General features: G+C 49.0%; 4 protein-coding genes across 4 annotated transcripts; 2 read left to right on the forward strand and 2 right to left on the reverse strand.

The window, feature by feature from the left end:
- Positions 1-555: 555 nt before the first annotated feature.
- On the reverse strand, positions 556-1,892 carry LOC101775928 (peroxidase 2). Its single transcript, XM_004963376.2, has 2 exons — positions 1,558-1,892; positions 556-1,447 (listed from the first exon to the last, which is right to left on the reverse strand). The coding sequence occupies exons 1-2, from the start codon at positions 1,786-1,788 to the stop codon at positions 692-694; spliced, it is 987 nt and encodes a 328-aa protein (XP_004963433.1). The 5' UTR covers positions 1,789-1,892; the 3' UTR covers positions 556-691.
- Positions 1,893-9,762: 7,870 nt separating this feature from the next.
- Positions 9,763-11,085, forward strand: LOC101776333 (peroxidase P7). The gene is made up of 2 exons (XM_004963377.2): positions 9,763-10,071; positions 10,210-11,085. The coding sequence occupies exons 1-2, from the start codon at positions 9,847-9,849 to the stop codon at positions 10,960-10,962; spliced, it is 978 nt and encodes a 325-aa protein (XP_004963434.1). The 5' UTR covers positions 9,763-9,846; the 3' UTR covers positions 10,963-11,085.
- A 167-nt stretch (positions 11,086-11,252) lies between these two features.
- Positions 11,253-12,538, reverse strand: LOC101763748 (peroxidase 5). Its single transcript, XM_004960352.3, has one exon. It carries the CDS (start codon positions 12,441-12,443, stop codon positions 11,442-11,444), a length of 1,002 nt encoding a protein of 333 aa, XP_004960409.1. The 5' UTR covers positions 12,444-12,538; the 3' UTR covers positions 11,253-11,441.
- Positions 12,539-15,236: 2,698 nt separating this feature from the next.
- On the forward strand, positions 15,237-17,015 carry LOC101764149 (peroxidase 2). The gene is made up of 2 exons (XM_004960353.4): positions 15,237-15,800; positions 15,923-17,015. The coding sequence occupies exons 1-2, from the start codon at positions 15,561-15,563 to the stop codon at positions 16,685-16,687; spliced, it is 1,005 nt and encodes a 334-aa protein (XP_004960410.1). The 5' UTR covers positions 15,237-15,560; the 3' UTR covers positions 16,688-17,015.
- Positions 17,016-18,779: the final 1,764 nt, after the last annotated feature.

The following is an 18,779-nucleotide window of genomic DNA, read 5'->3' on the forward strand; positions in this document are numbered from 1 at the left end:
TAACAAAAGCTACCTTTTTCTGGGCCCCCACCTTAATGCTATTTGGAACATAAGCATTGCTCTTGCCCTAAAAATTGTGTTACCGTTACTATGCTCCTGGGATTTGGGGACCCAGGGAGGCCGCACACCCTGCCCCCCCTCCCCCCCGGCCAGCCCTGGCCGCTTGCATCGTCGCTGGACAGAGGCCGACGCCTCTTTCGTTCTTCCATTCCCCATGGTGTTGAGGCCTTCTGGCCCCTGTCTCCTTTATGCCCAGTGGAGAGCATACGTGTCTGATAATGTGTTGAAAGTAGAAAGAGAGACTGAAAGAATGAATCTGAGATTCTCTTCATTGATTGAATGAATGGTCTGATTACATATTTATACAAGGGAAAGGACATGCACAAAGGGCATCATGTCCCTTGGGAGTTGGCCCCTTCACGAAAGATCCACACCCTTTCATGAAAGGTCCTCTACAATTATCTATATTATTAATTGATCACTAATAATGTGTATCAGTGAATTATGTAGATTAGACAATTAGCAACTTTACATATAGCAAAGGAAGTCAAGGAGTGAAAAAGAATGTTTTTTCTTTAACGAATGGAGTAAGAAGGTGCTGAAACGACAATGAATACATAGTGCTTTGCTACCGATTTGCAATGCATGAGTTGTATATATAGCAGCTCGGTGTCTTGCTTAATCAGATCAGCTAGCTTTTGACGACGTTGCAGTACTTCCTGACCTGACCGGCGGTCCCTGTGAGCACCTGGATGCGCCCCATCTTCACCAGCGCCGCGGCAAACTGCCCCATCCATGTCGCAGCGTCCGCGGAGTTGTTGGCCACCTTGGCCGCCGTGTAGCTGCTGTTCATGAGCTGCTGGTCCGACACGAAGAGCACCTGCCCGGTCACCAGGTTGCTGTAGTACTGGTTGCTCAGCACGTTCGGGTCCGTGACGCGGTTGTTGTTGATCACCGGGTCGCCGCCATTGCTGCCCGGCGGGGGGCACACCGTCTTCAGAGTATCAGCGTAGGTGGCGTTCATGGTCGGGTCCACGGTCGGGTACAGTCGGCCGTTGACGAAGGAGCAGTGCGCCTGCCCGAAGGAGTGCGCGGCGGAGAGCGTGACGAGGTCGTCGATGCTCAAGCCTTTGGCGGCGAAGTTCTTGATGAGCTCCTGGAGCTTGAAGATCGGGGATGGGATGTTCTGGAGCACCTCGATGAAGTTGGAGACGGTTCCGTCGCGGCGGCCCGAGGGCATGGCGAAGCTGGCGAAGCCGCCGGAGACGACGGCCGAGTCCCGCGCCGCGAAGGCGAGGATGTCGGCGCAGGAGACCACGCCGGGGCAGTCGGACTCCACGGCGGCCTTGATCTTGTTCACGGCGTCGTAGCCGCGCAGCGCGATCGCCTTCTTCTCCACCTGCGTGTTGTTGGCGGTCGGGTCGAGCAGAATGGAAGCGTCGCAGCCCTGCAAAACCAAAATCTCTACTCGTTGACATGTGTGCATACGGATGCATGCTAATAACATATTTTTGACATCTAATTAATGCATCCATATCAATCATCAATAGTAGTTACCCTAACAAAGCAGTCGTGGAAGAAGAGGCGCATGAAGGCGGCGCCCATGGTGCGGTCCTTGGCGATGATCCCCTCGGTGACGTTGCGCACCGTCGCCTCAGCTTGCGGGCACGAGTTGGCGTAGAAGTTGTACTGCAGCGGCGACTGTGCCCGCGACGGCGTGCTCAGCGCAGCAGCCACGACGAACGCCATGAGAAGCATGGCGTTGCATGCTGATGTCGCCGTCGCCATGCTTCTTCAGCTTAATCAACTCCTTAACCGATTCAAAGCTTTTATTAGAAAGCTATAGAACAGATCAAGGTACCTGATAATGTATCTACCTACTGAAAGAGACGTGCAGATCAGAGAATGTTTGATGATGGCAGTGGTGTGGTACATGAGGGTATTTATACATCATGCCTCTACAGAGAGTCCACACTGCATTTTTCTTTGCTTTTCATTTTCCTTACTGCAACAATCATTTGGAAGCTTGAGGAAAAAAATGCTTTGGGAGGTCGTTACTACCACACCATGCACTGGCCGGTACACGTGTGGCACAGCTAGATATATGCTGGTGCAAGGCGTGTTGACATTGTCAGTTAATTTGCCACTTGGCAAGTAGTACGTGCTAATTTCGTTCACTTGGAGATTAATTAGGACATGATTCCAACTAACTACTGCGTATTAACTAGTGGTTGACTCTAATATGGGAATGACCTCTCCTGGAATCGCCGTAATCTATACAGGATGAAGCGGCTGATCTAAAAATGTCATTTCTCCTTAACTAGCTAGTGCGTACATCTCATGATGATGTAGAGGCTGGATTTTTTTTTCCAAATTTATCAAAAAAAAAGTAGTATATAGACTATGTGTGCACGGGAATACATCTAGTTACCCACTTAGAGCAACTCCAAGAGTACTCTAAAAAATTCTTCCCCAAAACTATGTATTGGGGGTTCTTCTAAAAAAAATTTCCCCCAAAAACATATCAATCCACAGCAGATCGCTAATAAATAGCCCCCAATATTTTAAAACAGGCCACGTCATCGTATTGGGCCCATCGGAAGGGACACGCGAGCGTGCGGGAATCAGGATTGGGGGAGGAATGCCAACGCTAAAATATACACGGTGGTAGGCTGTTTTTTAGCGTTGCTAAAAAATTGGGGAAGGTTTGGGTGGACTGTTGGAGTTCGTTTTTTCTCCTTTTTTCCTAAAAAAAAAGTATTGGAGGTAAGATTAGCAGCCTCTTGGAGTTGCTCTCCAATTGTTGGGGTCTGACCTCGGGAGAAGCTGGACCACAACACAGAATGAGCAACATTCTTTCTTATCTTCGGAACAATGAGAGAGATAGAACCATGTGAGCCGAGTGATCAAAATGAGCAAAATGGGACCAAGTCCCCCTTCTCACTCCCCTTATGTTCCATTTATAGGGTGGAGGAGGAGGAGGTTGTTTACATTGATTCTATTAGTGGGGTTTAGTATTACAATGAGGTCCCTAAACTATAACAATGAGGTCCTTGGATGCCACAAATGAGTCTCTAATCCTTACAATCAGGCCCTTAGCACCCTTTTCGGGCCTCTTCTACACACAATGGGGGTTTCTAGCCTTAGTCCACCTAAGGCGCACCCCCAATAGTAGCCCCTCAACTATTCGGTCTTGGCCGGCACAACAAGACCTAATAGTTGCTCCTGGTAGAAGAGGCCTAGTTACAATTCAGACTATGGCTACATAGGGTTTTTCTCCTAAACCTCGATCATCAATACTTGCTTCACAAGCCGATGTAGTCGAAGTAGTCACCACCGACGGTGATTGCAACACCTTCGAACTTTCTCTCGTGGGCTCCAGGAGTAGTCGTTGTTGATGGCAATAGCAGCAGCTTCGGAGCTTCTCTCGCGGGCACCCGACAACTAAGATGGACTGGTCTTCCAGTACACCCCAGCCCCTCTTGGCTGGTGCTCGCGGGGGAAGTTCTGCAGGTATTGGAAGTTGTCGATGCAGTAGCGTTGGACGAAATTGAGCTGTACGCGAAGTTGGTGATGACCTCGATGTTGACGACGATGCCGAGGGCAAGCCCTCAAGTCGATGTAGCGAAGGCAAAATCGAGGGTGATGCCGAGGTGGAGCCCTTAGAGGCGACGTAGCGGGAGGACGCGAAGTGGCGGAGGTTGTCGAGGTTGGTCTTCCTCGAACCGATGTAGTAGATGATGCTGAGGTTGAGCCCCTTGAATGCCGAGGTTGAGCCCCTTGGATGCCATCTCTGGTTGTCGAGGTTGACTCTTTTGTGAGCAAGAAAAAAGGGGGTGAGAAAAATTTGCTTCTTGCGCATATAGCACGCTTTGGTCTTTAGTGTAGTATATATTATCTTTGCTAGGCTCGTCCGAATCCGTTATTTTTCATCCTCATGAGAAGCGCAAGGTTACACAACTTATTGGTGCGCTGAATCTTTGATGCCATCACACTTTTCTCCTCCGCATAAAAGCGCGAGATCATGCAACTTGCTGTTGTACTTAATCATGGAAAATCATACTCTCCTCCGCGTACTCACGCAAGGTTACGCAACTTGTTGTTGCACTTAATCATCATACTCTCCTCCGCATACTCACGTGAGGTTACGCAACTTCTTGTTGCACTTAATCATGGAAAATCATACTCTCCTCCGCATACCAGCGCGAGGTTACACAACTTGCTGTTGTACTTAATCATGGAAAATCATACTCTCCTCCGCGTACTCACGCGAGGTTACGCAACTTGTTGTTGCACTTGATCATCATACTCTCCTCCGCGTACTCACGTGAGGTTACGCAACTTGTTGTTGCACTTGATCATCATACTCTCCTCCACGTACTCACACGAGGTTACACAACTTGTTGTCAATGCGATTTATGCATAAAACTAATGCGTCTATGCAATGCGATGATTTTATGCATACTTTGATGCATATGAATGAAATGTTTGCATATGCAAAGATATATCTCATGGCTGCAGAAAATGCCAACTTGTGGGTGGTTTTGACTGAAACTTGAGCACACAACAGAATGGTACCCTAAATCGCCTTAATCAGCATCCGAAGATTGTGGCTTGGTGCTTTGGCAACCATTATAGTGGAAGGCCAATAACTGATGAGTTCCAACAGAGATAACTCCAATATGCCATTAAACCCAATGTATCATGCCGCGATTCTTGACTTGGTTACGAGGTGAAAACCAATGTCCTTGAAAATGAAAAGTGCGAGAGTCTAATATAAAAGGGGTTAGCTTTAGGCGGGTGAAGAAGTACTTACAATGGTGAGAACCTGCATGTTAGAGGAAGAAAATTTCAATATATGAGTTGTAACCTGCATGACTAGAATCCGCCATATTGTAACAATACAAGTAAATAGATAAGTCGATAAAAGTTTGCTCGTGCTCAAGCTTTTGTGGACTTACTTCTCAAGCGTCAAGCTCTAGTCGATATCGCAACTCTTGGTTGCTTCGACTATCAATTTGAACTTATTCTCATGGGGGATAAGACATTGTATTAAAATGAGCTACTGATATGTTGGCATAGGTTAGATAGCCACATGTATAAATAGTTCAAATAGTCACATGCTTATACTAGAGTTGACTTGCATTGGTTAATTAAGTCCTATAAGTTGGTGAAAGAAAGAAAACTAAGGTTCACCCGAAGCTAAGGAGCAGTAAATCTCAGAGCTAATACTTGCAAAAGACATGTTATACAAATCTGGCATGCGCGAATCTAAGAAGCATGAAGAAAAGAGATGTCTAAGGAAGCAAACAAAGGTTTGAGTCTTAGCTGGTTATCACGTGTAACATTCACCCGATGGACAGTGTATATCTAACTTGATCGTCGATCGCGGGTATGTGTCGTGCTCGGACCGTTGAGCTTTCACCGGTGGAGGCTGCAGCCCGTAGCTCTGTGCTTGTTTCGTGCGCAGCCGGGCCTTCGAGGTTCCTTCCGCAGCTTGGCTCGCGGAGCTTCCGGGAACAACTTGACTTGCGGAGGTTCTGCATCTTCGGCATCCATTGCTGCAGCAAGCAGTCGAGAACACGTCTAGCAGCGACAGGAGAAGTCAGTCCGGGCACCGGAGGTTACGGATGAAACATGAGTTGAGAGGTTCCGCAGCTTCGAGTAGTGCTGCCGTAACAGCTTCGCTCTACCAGCAGCCTGCAACCTTGTGAGGAATAATAGCTTTGCTAGAGTTAGCAACTTTGGCTAATGGCTCGGAGCTCCGCTGGAGAACTTGTTGGGTTGGGCACGAACGAGGGAGCTCGACCGGACGCTGCAGGCAGCAGCAGACATCTCTCTCTCTCGCATCGCAGGAGAGGATAGGATCACCGCAGCCATGATCGGCCGATGATGCCAAACAGTATCCAGAACGCTGATCGATGCATGGCGCAAGGATGAACAATCCAGATCGACCCGTACGACCACCATGTCCGATGCTGCTCTCAGTTTCAGTGCCTCGTAGGGCCGGGGATCCACTTGTCGTCTCTCTTTCCGGTGCGCTGCGAGGCAAGGGACGCCACCGACAGCCAGGCGCGCACTTGTCGTCAGAGCTCGAGGTTAACAGCTTCGGGATAGCTAACTGCTTCGGGCACGAACGAGGGAGCTCGACCTTTGGTCTGTGTCAGGATAAGAACAAGCAGTGTAGCAGTACTCTTGGTGTGCTTGCTTGCGTGCCTGGCTTCGTGACGCAACTTCGGGACGCTGGTATCCGTGCTTGCATGTGTGCCTGCATGCATGCATGTGCCTAGCTTCGATAGAGTTCAACTTCAGTCGATGGCTTGGAACTCGAGGTTAACAATTTCGTGACGCTGGCACGTCGCGAGAGCTTACAGCTTCGGGCTGCCGACTTGAGTTGCTCAGTATTTTGATGCTGCTGGGTGACGTCGTGTCACTCTGGGTAGCTTCGGGCAAAACACAAAGTGGACTGACAGTTTCGCTTCAATCGGTTATAATCTCTTTGTTTCTTATGCTGTTCGTGAATTTTATTTCATACCGAAACACGGTGGGCGCTAAATGTTGGGGTCTGATCTCGGGAGAAGCTGGACCACAACACAGAATGAGCAACATTCTTTCTTAGCTTCGAAATAACGAGAGAGATAGAACCAGGTGAGCTGAGTGATCAAAATGAGCAAAATGGGGCCAAGTCCCCCTTCTCACTCCCCTTGCGTTCCTTTTATAAGGTGGAGGAGGAGGAGGCTGTTTACATTGATTCCATTAGTGGAGTTTAGTATTACAATGAGGTCCCTAAACTATAACAATGAGGTCCTTGGACGCCACAAATGAGTCTCTAATCCTTACGATCAGGCCCTTAGCACCCTTTTCGGTCCTCTTCTACACACAATGGGGGTTTCTAACCTTAGTCTACCTAAGGCGCACCCCAACACCAATGAAAAAAAATTGCGCATTTTACTTTGGTATATACAAGGAAATAGGCAAAATATGAGTACCAAAATTTTTGTTCCTTCGTTAAGGACTTAAGGTCGCATATGATTAGACGAGCATGTAGAAATATTATAGTATAGGGACAAAAGATATGTCATATTTTGTATACATTATTAGATAGCATGTAGAAATCGCTTCAATGCTCAGGGTTACTCCTACGGAGTGCGTCTTGCGACGCCCTCCGCACCCGTCGCTCCAACCTGCTGGACGTCAGGATTCATCAACTCGGCGCTTGTCTTCGCTCTGCGCGTTGGCTCTCCGCTCACTCGGATTTCCTTCTTTTGAGCACTACGCAGCCTCCCCGTCACCATGACATCATCCCAGCTTCAGCTGACCTAAATTCAAGCTTCGCTGTGATAACCTCAAGTTCATGTTCACCTACACATTGCTCGGGGGCTTGAGGGATATGGATACCACATGGGTCCCTACCGACCAGGGGCGTGCGGGCCAAGAATATGCAGTTACTTGGAGTACACGTCAAGGCAACAAGACTATCTAAATCTACCCGGACATCATAGGACACATTTTGTAGTCCGACTTATTGCTTTTAATGTAAAAGACCGAGTAGATTAGATCCAAACCGACTTATAATCCTTGGTCATCAGCCTATATAAGACGGTCAAAGGCACCCCCGAGGGGAAGAAAAACTCATCGATTCCAATCTCGCACAAAGCAATACAAACCAGAATACAGGACGTAGAGTATTACTCTCCGGAGGCCCGAACCTGTCTAAAAACCTTCGTGTCCCTTCGTGTTCTCGTGATTACCTTTGAGATCTTGGTTTCACAATTGCCCTCACCTACAAATCAACCACTTGAGTAACCCCACTGCCGGTCTCATAAATCCAACAATTATTATCTCCACTAATGATCATGTCTGATTGTCGACAATGATATGTCAACTCAACTGAAGGTGCATTAATCCACGTCGATCTATATCTGTCATGTTCTTTTGTCTCTCTCGTATTAATGTATGGGTACTAATCCTATACATAGGAAGATATTGCTTCTTTCCGTATGGATCAAAGCTAGTTTTGCTACATGAGGGTCAGGGTGTACGTGACCGCCAAATAATGTTCCAGTGATCAGGGGACTGCCAGTGATCATGAGACTGTTTATGTTCACAACTAGATCAAGCATTCATCATCAATTTTGAGTATATGTAGGATTGACCAACGTCAAAACATAAGTATGGATTCAAAACTTCATATGCCTTGTCGTTTTACATCCAAAGACAAGGGATGAAAGCTTTTTTTTTCCACGCAACAAAAAATGCACTTCAACCTAATTGTCAGTGGCTTGGACATAAGAGATGATCGAACTCGTATTGACTTAGTTGGGAAATAATATGGTATTCGGAAATAACCTTTTAAATTACATACGGTTGCTACATACCCTGATGTTGCACGTTGAGCATACCCAACTGAAAGAGAGAGTGGTTTGTGGGCTGGCCAGAAGAATTTTTCTACGACCCCATTGTATATAGGGCGTTGGGTATAAAACATATATTGTCGTCCAAACTCAAGTCAACAAGCTGCAGGCCTGCACAGGCACAGCTAATCATTGGGATCTATCTCTTGTCCTTAATTCCTTGTTAATCCACCGTCATCCAATGTAAATTTTGTCTCCACACCATAATTAACAAACGACTAGAACTCCCATTCAGACATGCATGCAATGGGGTGCAAAACAAACATTATTTTGGGTCTACATGTACTCCCTATCGCTGCTGACTTTTTCTTATCTTATTTAAAAAATTATTGCAAATGTATGAAAAGATAAGTCAGGTTTAAAATACGCAAAATAAATGATACTTACATTATAATAAGACGAATGATCAAATATCAGGATTAAAAAGTCAATAGCGACAAATATTTGATACCGAGTTAATAGTAGTAAATCCTTCCGGCCACACTTGCTCTCTAGAACGCGCGTACATGTAAGTATTATTGACTGACACTACATATTATACATATTTTCCATCGGTATGCTTTCTGTTTGCTGTTGACGGTCGGTCTCTTCCATCTTCCAGCAATTATAGTGGGGAGAATGTAATCGAACAAGATCGAGAAGGAGAGACAAAAAGAGCAACATCTATCTTCCAATGTCGTGCATGGCAGATTATGTGCTAAAACGACCCTTTAATTAGTCGGTTGACATTCTTTGTTAATAAGAAACAGACACAACAATTAGCGGGGAGAATGTCGACCAATGCAATATATATTTCTCCCCAGATCTCTACAAAGGTTATGTGTCCGTCTGTCTAATCATATGCGACCTCAATCAATAGACAACACAAACGCGCCAGGCTATGGCTAGATTATACTAAACTGAATTTAAACTGAATTGAAACTTCTTGGTCACGCATGCTTTCCCAACAAGTGTGAAATTAAACATTGTGCTGGTCAACCGACTACTTCGTTCTGTTGCTTTTGTTCCTTTGTCGGTAGAGGAGAGCTCCCAAATTAAAGTGTGAAATGTCAATGCGCTCAAACTTGCAAGTACTTCGATCCCTTCCCTGGACACGTACTGATCCCAATGTCAACGAGAGGCTACCACCTCTAGCTGCTCCGCATGCCAACTGCCAATTGTTGTAACCGGTTTTATGGTGTGTGGTAGTCATTAACCTCTCAAATCATTTTGCAGTTAACACTATCAAACACATAAAGAAATAAAATGCAGTGAACTCTCTTGCAAAGATACATCAAGTCATTAACACGCACATCCTATAAATACACGCAAAGACCACACCACTGTCACCATCACACATTCCCTCCACTCTCTCTTCTTAGTACACACGCACAGCTGGATCGTCTATCACTAGATTTCAGAGAGCTTTAGCTAGCTTAATATAAACAGAAACATGGCGATGGCGATCTCAGCATGCCAGGCCTTGCTGCTCATGGCGTTGGCCGCCGCTGCGCTGATGATGAGCACGGCGTCCGGGACATTGCAGTACAACTTCTACAGCTCGTCGTGCCCCAAAGCCGAGGAGGCGGTGCGCAACGCCACCGTGAAGATCATCTCCAACAACCCCACCATGGGCGCCGCCATCGTGCGCCTCTTCTTCCACGACTGCTTTGTCAAGGTGATTATTTGATATGATATGATATGATATGATGATCATCTTTATGCCACAGCCATACTATTGTATTTCCTGTCTTATGATCGATCGGTGTCGTTTCAAGTTCAAATATACAATTAAACAACTTCATGTGATTTCCAGGGTTGCGACGCTTCCATTCTGCTGGACCAGTCGAGCAGCAACCCGCAGCCGGAGAAGCTGGCCATCCCGCTGCGCGGCTACGACGCCGTGAACACCATCAAAGCTGCCGTGGAGGCCGTCTGCCCCGGCGTGGTCTCCTGCGCCGACATCCTAGCCTTCGCGGCGCGCGACTCCGCCATGGTCTCCGGCGGCTTCACCTTCCCCATGCTGGGCGGCCGCCGCGACGGGCTCGCCTCCGACCTGCGCGACATCTTCGGGAGCATCCCGGCCCCGAACATGCAGGTCCAGCAGCTCGTCGGCAGCTTCTCCGCCAAGGGCCTGAGCGCCGGCGACCTGGTGGCGCTCTCCGGCGCGCACTCCTTCGGCATCACCCACTGCTCCTTCGTCACTCCCCGGCTGTACCCCGCCGTCGACCCGACCCTGAACGCCACCTACGCCGCCGCGCTGAGGAAGGTGTGCCCGCAGAGCAGCGGCGGCGGCACGGTGCTCAACAACAACAACATCACGGACCCCAACGTGCTGAGCAACCAGTACTACAAGAACCTGGGCACCAGGGAGGTGCTCTTCAAGTCGGACCAGACGCTGACGAGCGACGCCGCCACGGCGAAAATGGTGCAGGACAACGCCGACAACCCGGTCGCGTGGATGGCGAGGTTCGCCGGAGCGATGGTGAGGATGGGCGGCATCGAGGTGCTCACCGGGAACCAGGGTGAGATCAGGAAGGTGTGCGGCGCCACCAACAGTGGCAGCTAAGGCGGCGAAGCTAATCGCAACGCAGCAAGAATTCGATCTCTTGTATCTTCTTTTTCACTCGGCTCTTTCAGCTCCGACCAGCTCTTTCAGCAAGAACTCTCTTCTGCTTAATACAACGATGCACAGACCATACTATAACTTTGGGCCGATGCTTCTGCATAAATCCATTGTGTATGGCCCAAAGCAGCTCAGCCGAAGCCGAGTATAGAGCAAAACGTTTCGGTCATTTGAGTTTTCTTGACTTTCGTGGGCTGGGCCAAAATAGAGAACGGGTGGGCCACGAAAAGCAATTTGTTAACAATGTACATTTAAACTGGGAATTCCTTTAAACTGATAGAACGAGGTGCCCAACAAAAATTACTGTTTGACAAACACGATCAACGATATTACACAAAATTTTGATAAGAAAATGAATCAATTTGGATGATGGATAGAAGTGGCACACGCAAACTGGTGTAGTTCTAGCGATGGCACGGTGACTAGTAGTGTGGGTTGACGACGAAGCACTTCTCCCTGATCTCCCCCTCGTCGCCGGTGAGCACCTCGATCTTGCCCATCTTGATCATGGAGGCGGCGAACTTGAGCTGCCACGCCTTCTCGACGGCGGAGTTGAACTTGACGATCCCGGCCGTCCACGGGCTGTCGAGCAGCGTCTGGTCGGAGGTGAGCACGACCTTGTGCGCGAGCACGTTCTTGAAGTACTGGTTGTCGAAGCTCGCCGGCGTGACGGGGTCGAGCGGCACCACGGTGGGGTCCATCTGGTCGTCGCTGGACGGCCACGGGCACCGCATCTTGAGGTGTTCGGCGTAGGCGGGGTCGATGGAGGGGTCGGTCTTGCCCAATTGGCCGCTGAAGTTGTAGAGGCGCTGCGTGAAGGAGGAGCAGTGGGAGCGCCCGATGGTGTGCGCGCCGGAGAGCGTGACCATGTCGTCGGCGGAGAGGCCCTTGCGCTTGAAGCTCTCGATGAGCTCGCGGAGGCGGTCGGTGGGGGCGGGGACGTTGTTGTTGAGCACCTCGGCTTCGATGGAGACGCGGCCGTCGCGGCGGCCCGAGGGGACCTGGTACTCGATGCCGCCGGCGAGGTAGGCGCCGTCGCGCGCCGCGAAGGCGACGACGTCGGCGCAGGAGACGGTGCGCGGGCAGTGCGCCTCGAGGACGGCCTTGGCGTCGTCGATGACGTCGAAGCCGCGCATGCTGGGGTTGTTGGCGACGGAGTCCTTCTCGGCCCGGTTGCCCGGCGTCGAGTTGATGAGGATGGAGCCGTCGCAACCGCGGACGAAGCAGTCGTGGAAGTGCATCCGGATGAGGCCGGCGCCGACGCCGGGGTCACGGGCAAGCCCCCGGCGGACGGCGTTCCGAACGATCTCCTCCGCCTCCGGGCACGAGTGCTTGTAGAACCCGACCTCCAGGTGCGAGGCGTGTGCCGACACCGAGGCGAGGACGAGCGCCGCCATGGCAAATGGCAGCCACGTCGACCTCATCACGTTCTACAATGGATTGGTCTAGCTATCAAGTGCTAGCGCACTGATGTCTTACTCCTCCTTAACTCTCTGCAGTGGTGATTGAGGATTGAAGCTGGCTGATGAGGAGATGAAGGATGGCGCTGCTGCTAGACATCTATTTATACACGGGGAGCACGTAGAATTGTTGTGGCAGTTGGGGATAGATGGCGTGTGCATGGATGTATTATGTTTGTGCACCGAGTCAACAAGTGAGACCCAATCTATCCTTGCATTCCCTAATCTCACCTAGAGCCTCTCCTTCCATGCAGCATCATTAAAGTAACAACAACTTGTGTTCAATTGCCACGCGCATGCGCATGCAAGCCGTGTCGTCAGTGGACTCAGTATCACAATCTCGCGAATCATGAGGAGCCATCGACGGTGAAACACGATGGAGAAAACTTCACCTATATGTCACCATCCACCTAGTGTTGCTCGGAGAGACTTTGTAGTAGGAGCGGCGTAACGTAATCATTTGCAAAAACACAGAGTTGTTAGGAGAAAAGGATATGTGAAGGTTGCTTTTGAAAATTCTTCAGGCAAAGCGCAAGTTTCAGGGATGAACATTGACAGGGTCGGCGTGGAATGACCGGGACAAACTAGAGACGTAAGAGCCTGGAGGATGACATGAAATTCTTTAGGATTTCTTCTGCTTTCGTTTACCGTGTTGCTGGCGCTTAGTCAAGAGATTTGGTGATCGTCGAGGTTTTTTATATCACTTCCTAGTAGGAAGTCGATATCTGCCCTGCATGTACTATTCTCCAAAGGAAGAAAAGTATGCAGCTTCACCGTGGAGTTATATCAACTCATTCCTCTGGCTACTATCTCTTGTGATGATGATGATGATTTGATCAAATCCCATGCACAAATAAACGTTTGATTAGAGGTAATTAGTCACCGCACTTTTCAACCCTTTTTTCTCATTCTTTGCTTTTCTACAGTCGTAGTAGCTTAGTTAGCTGTACCCATAACAACTAACAAATTGGAAGGGATGAGAAGATTACACAATATCAGCTGGGGTTTGACCATGTACAAGACAGATACTTTCTACACTATGTCTTCATAGAAACAACGGTGAAACCAAGGTCAACTTTATTTAGACCATAGTATTCTGATAAATGCAGATTATCTTTCCGGCCGGTTACCCCTGTCCTAAGTCAGATCAAATGGCCGACAGCAATTAAAATACGATACATGCTCCGCTGAATTGTGGCTGGGAAGTGAGATTTTAATTCAAAAAATTGCATTATATGTATATGGTGTGCATGTATGTGCACCATTCTTATAATAAAAAGGAAAGGGGTGTATTTGCAAAATAGATATGTAACATGCAAATACGGCAAAACTTATTTCCATTTTCTTTTGTTCTGAACATTAAGAAAAATTTCAGTCATGTACAAGTTGTGCAGCTTATTTTCTTTTTCTATTGTTCTAAACGTTAAGAAAAATTTCTTGACTAGAGGCAGTATGACTGTACTGAGATTGTCGTCTCTATTTCTTTCTTTATTTAAAACAAATTATATCATTGGGCCTTCGTGCCTTCTAAACGGTTTCGCGATCTCGGCACAGAGACCGGCCCACCAATCTGGGGTGGTCCTGGATGGAATTGGTCTCCACTTCTTGGGCTTACAAGTGTTGTGTGTGGAGTATTGTAAGGCCCAAAAGTCTGGATAAAAGAAAGCCTTTCCCACCCACAAATACTGTGAAACCAACGGCCCGTGTTGTGCCTGTGTCCCCCCTCTCCCCCTCCGCCAGTCCGTCTCCGTCTTAAATTACAAGGCTCACTTCGTTTTTTTTAGGGAATTGGCTCACTTCGTTTTTAACAGGACAAACGTTTGACCAACAGCTACTCTATATCGATACATAAGTTTTTTAATAAAAAATGATATTATTAGACGCATATGTAGTAATTATCATTTTATATCATATAAACAAAATATTATATCAATAAAGTAAATGTAAACGCAGACGCCCACGCATGCACACCGCTAATACGACGGTAGCTAAAAGGAGGCACCACAGTTTTTTTTTCTCTCAAAATGGAATTAAATTCAGGATGCAATTGCACTCAATGAAAAAAAAAAGAACATGTATCGCAATTGAGCCCAAATTTTTTTGGGTCTTTTTTGCAGCTTTTGAAAGATTGGATTTGAACTTGAGGTTTTGTGTGTGCATATAACATGGATGTATCGCACTGTTGCAACCTTTCAAATTCCTTGATAACCATCTGGTATGTTTAGCGCGATTTTCAATATTTGTGGCGAGTGTGTGTTTAGAATGGAAATAGCAGAAATGTAAAAAAAAAGAGTTTTTTTTTTTTTGCGAATGTGAAGAAGGTTGAAAATTACTAAAGAAACTGAACCTGACGTTCATGTCGTCGGATCTGAAGCCCAACGCCGTAAATTAAGAAACAGAACCTGACGATCGAATGGTTGGATTTTACGCTCTGAATCCAAGGATCCGGATCTGGCTCATAGCACTACGCCACTACCAGACCACTCCTCCCGATCCCTCTCCATGGCGTCGCCGCCTCAGCTTCAGCACTGATCTCACTCGTGTTTTTCCGCGGCCGCTAGGTGCCCACACGCCGCCGCTTACTGCTGCCAATCCAAGCCCCTCGTGGCGGCCGATGGTATGGAAGCACAGATCTGCAGACACTCTGCTCTGCAGTCGGACTGCAGGTCCCAATTAGACAAGTCCTCATGCATGGAGTACTCCTAGTCAACACCGCAACCCCTGCCGGCTGCCGCTTGGATGCCATGTTCGTGTTCCCGCCGGTCTCCGGAATCCACATGACACACTGGCTCCCTGCTGGTGGCCATGTTATTCCTAGCTACGCAGCTACTACTCACTTCACCAGTGGCAGTAGGTCCTCCGTTGATGATTCATCCATCTGGGGGACGGAGTATCTCTGACATACAGTATATGGTAGCTCCATGGTCGATATAAATGTCTCCTTTGCTGCTGCTCCTCCTCTTCCTTGCTAGCTAGCTGCTCGCGTCTATCACTACAGTAGTTAGACTGTCTATCCATCCATAAGGCTATCCTGTTCCTGTACTGCGCTACAGTGGCGGTGGTGCAGAGTGCAGAGCAGAGATGAGCTCCACTACCAGAGCTCATCAGCTCCCTGTACATCTCGTCGCAGCCGCCGTCATCGTGGCATGGGCGTGCTGCGGCTTCCGCTCGTCGGAGGCGCAGCTGCAGGTGGGCTACTACAACTACACCTGCCCGGGAGCCGAGAGCCTCATCGAGACCATCGTCCACGCCGCCGTCCGCAAGGACGCCGGCAACGGGCCAGGGCTCATCCGCCTCTTCTTCCACGACTGCTTCGTCAGGGTACGTACGCATTGCTACTCTGTGCAATTCACACTAGCTTGTTCCATCATCACCATGGATTCATTCATTCATTCATTCATGTCCAATGCCAATGCCAATGCCAATGCCAACAATTAATGCAGGGCTGCGACGCGTCGGTGCTGCTGGACGACCCCACGGGCACCCCGGGCAACGCGACGGTGGAGAAGACCGCGCCGCCCAACTTCCCCAGCCTCCGTGGCTTCGCCGTCATCAACCGCGCCAAGCGCGTGGTGGAGCGCCGCTGCCCCAGGACCGTCTCCTGCGCCGACATCGTCGCCTTCGCGGCCCGCGACGCGGCCCGCATCATGGGCGGCATCAGGTTCGCCATGCCCTCCGGCCGCCTCGACGGCCGCGTCTCCAGCGCCTCCGAGGCCATCGCCAACCTTCCGCCGGCCTCCTTCAACCTCACCCAGCTCGTCGCCCGCTTCGCGTCCAAGAACCTCACCGCCGCCGACGTGGTCACCCTCTCCGGCGCCCACTCCATCGGCCGCTCCCACTGCTCCTCCTTCTCCGGCCGCCTGTACCCGCAGCTCGACCCCGCCATGAACGCCACGCTCGGCGCCGCGCTCCGGGGTAGGTGCCCCGCCGCCACGGGCCGGCGCGACCGCGTCGTGGACCTCGACTTCAAGACGCCGCTGCAGCTGGACAACCAGTACTACCGGAACGTGCAGACCCACGAGGTGGTGTTCACGTCGGACCAGTCGCTCGTCGACCGCAACGACACGGCGGCGCTCGTCGCGCTCTACGCCGCCAACCGGAAGCTCTGGTCGCAGCAGTTCGCCGCCGCCATGGTGAAGATGGGCAGCATCGAGGTGCTCACCGGGCCGCCAGGGGAGGTCAGGCTCAAGTGCAACAAGGTCAACTAATCATCACCAAGCTGCAGGGTATAGGGAATCACCATCGGACACATTCAATTCAGATCGACAGCTCAAATCAGAGGCGCCATCGATGGATCCATGCTGCATCCGTCTGCATTATTCATGTGTACTTAATTGTACTTGACATGTACATGTATGGTCACTCCCCTTCCATTCTGCCTTGTACTTAGATAATTACCACTCGCGCGCACGGTTGTAAGCTGTAACATACGAGGAAGAGAGGGTAAAATTGATCGATTTAATCGGAATGCAACAGCGAACATTATTGCTTTGATTTTTTAAAAGAAAAATGAAGAGCAACAACTTTTTTAATCCATGCTTGTATCTGTCTTTCTGTCGGCTGAATTCCCAGTGTATTGAAGTTTCCGAGTGCGACTAGGAACAGTCTAGTCATCAGTCACTGACACCACTCGCATTATATTGTGTGTGAAAGCTAGCTAGCTAACAAAGCAGAATCGGTGGTTCCGGCTGGAGGGAGATATAGCAGAACACAAGCACATGAGGGAGAGGGAGAGGGAGAGCAGCGCGAGCAATTTGCAAGGAGGGTGGAGCATCTTCTGCCTGGCGAGCACCTCATCAGCGGTGTGCGGTGTGGCATGTTTTGCTTCCTTGTCGCTGCACCTCTCCCTGTCCCCCACTCTCTCTCTCTCTCCCTCTTCTCCACTCTCTTCTAGCTGGTCTTTTCACATCCCTTGAACGAACACGAACATGCGCGCATGTGCATCGACATGGTCCTCTCCAATTATCGGCACCTGCATGTTATTCCCCTGCGTGAATTATCAAGTACATGGAGATGGAGCCATGGACAGCCATGAGCTACAGCTTGGGGATGACCCTGATTGGCCTCATGTGGCAAGTTCAGATCCGCCGCAAGAAGCTTCTGCTACTGCTTTTCCTATTACCACCACAGTACAGTAGTGGCGAGGTAGTTAACCGCATCGGGATCGACGCCGGCGAATGGAGAAAAACTGTCAGTGTTCATCAGTCAGAGAGTCACTAGTGCGCTCACTGCCAGCGCAAGTCATTGACTAATGATACAATACCTGCACGACCTACCAACCAACCATTTCTGAAACCGAGAGCAAGCCAAGATCGCTTACTTTTCTGAAACCATTTCTACCAGTGCATCAGTGCATCATCTCTCGCATTTCTTTTTTACTCGAACCTTTAATCCCAAGTTGATGGTTCCCTAGCTTAGCTACATCATTAATATAATCATTACTTGATCCACCTTGTTAAACAACAGCCGGTCCCGCAGGCAAGAGGACATGGGCCGAAGGTTCTCTCCTCTGACAGCATCATCAGTAGCAGCTTTACCGTGGGCACCAGGGAAGCTACAAAGTGGACAGTGGAAGAATCTTCTGCTCCGTCAGAGGACAGTGCGGCTGGGGCTCGCCGTCCTTGGATCCTAGTGCCTTCTGAGGCCGTGTTTAGTTGGGGAATTTGGGAGGTGCCAAATTACTGTTACAGCACTGTAGCACACTGTAGCGTTTCGTTTGTATTTGTGAATTATTGTCCAAATATTGACTAATTAGGCTCAAAAGATTCGTCTCGCAAAGTACAACAAAACTGTGCAATTAGTTTTTAATTTCATCTACATTTAGTACTCCATGCATGTACCGCAAGTTTGATGTGATGGGGAATCTTCTTTTTGCATAGTGTCAAAGTTGGGAGTTGGGAGTAACTAAACATGGCCTGAGCTAGCTTCTGCTTCTCAGCCTCATGCGCATGCATGGCGCTTGGCCTGATTGAGGGACCATTTTTTTTTTCCTTCTCGTTCCAGAATAATGTAGGGCACTTTGGATCCTTGTGGCCCGACATGGCACGCACACATGATTATCACAATCATGCACATGCTTGGAACTATGCTAGATGCTTTCTTTTCTTCCCCCCCACATTATTGAATAATCTGGCCTATACATGCTACTCATACTTCTTCATATGCATTGACAAAGTTACTCCCTTCTGCGAACAAAATAGTTCGTCGACAAATAAAGGCTTGACATTATTGGAAGGTGTCACTATGTTTCCAACGTAGCTTTGACCAGTTTTCCGACATTGAAATATAATTATAAATTTT

This window comes from Setaria italica, chromosome III (genome assembly GCF_000263155.2).
Source record: "Setaria italica strain Yugu1 chromosome III, Setaria_italica_v2.0, whole genome shotgun sequence".
Taxonomy (NCBI): domain Eukaryota; kingdom Viridiplantae; phylum Streptophyta; class Magnoliopsida; order Poales; family Poaceae; genus Setaria; species Setaria italica.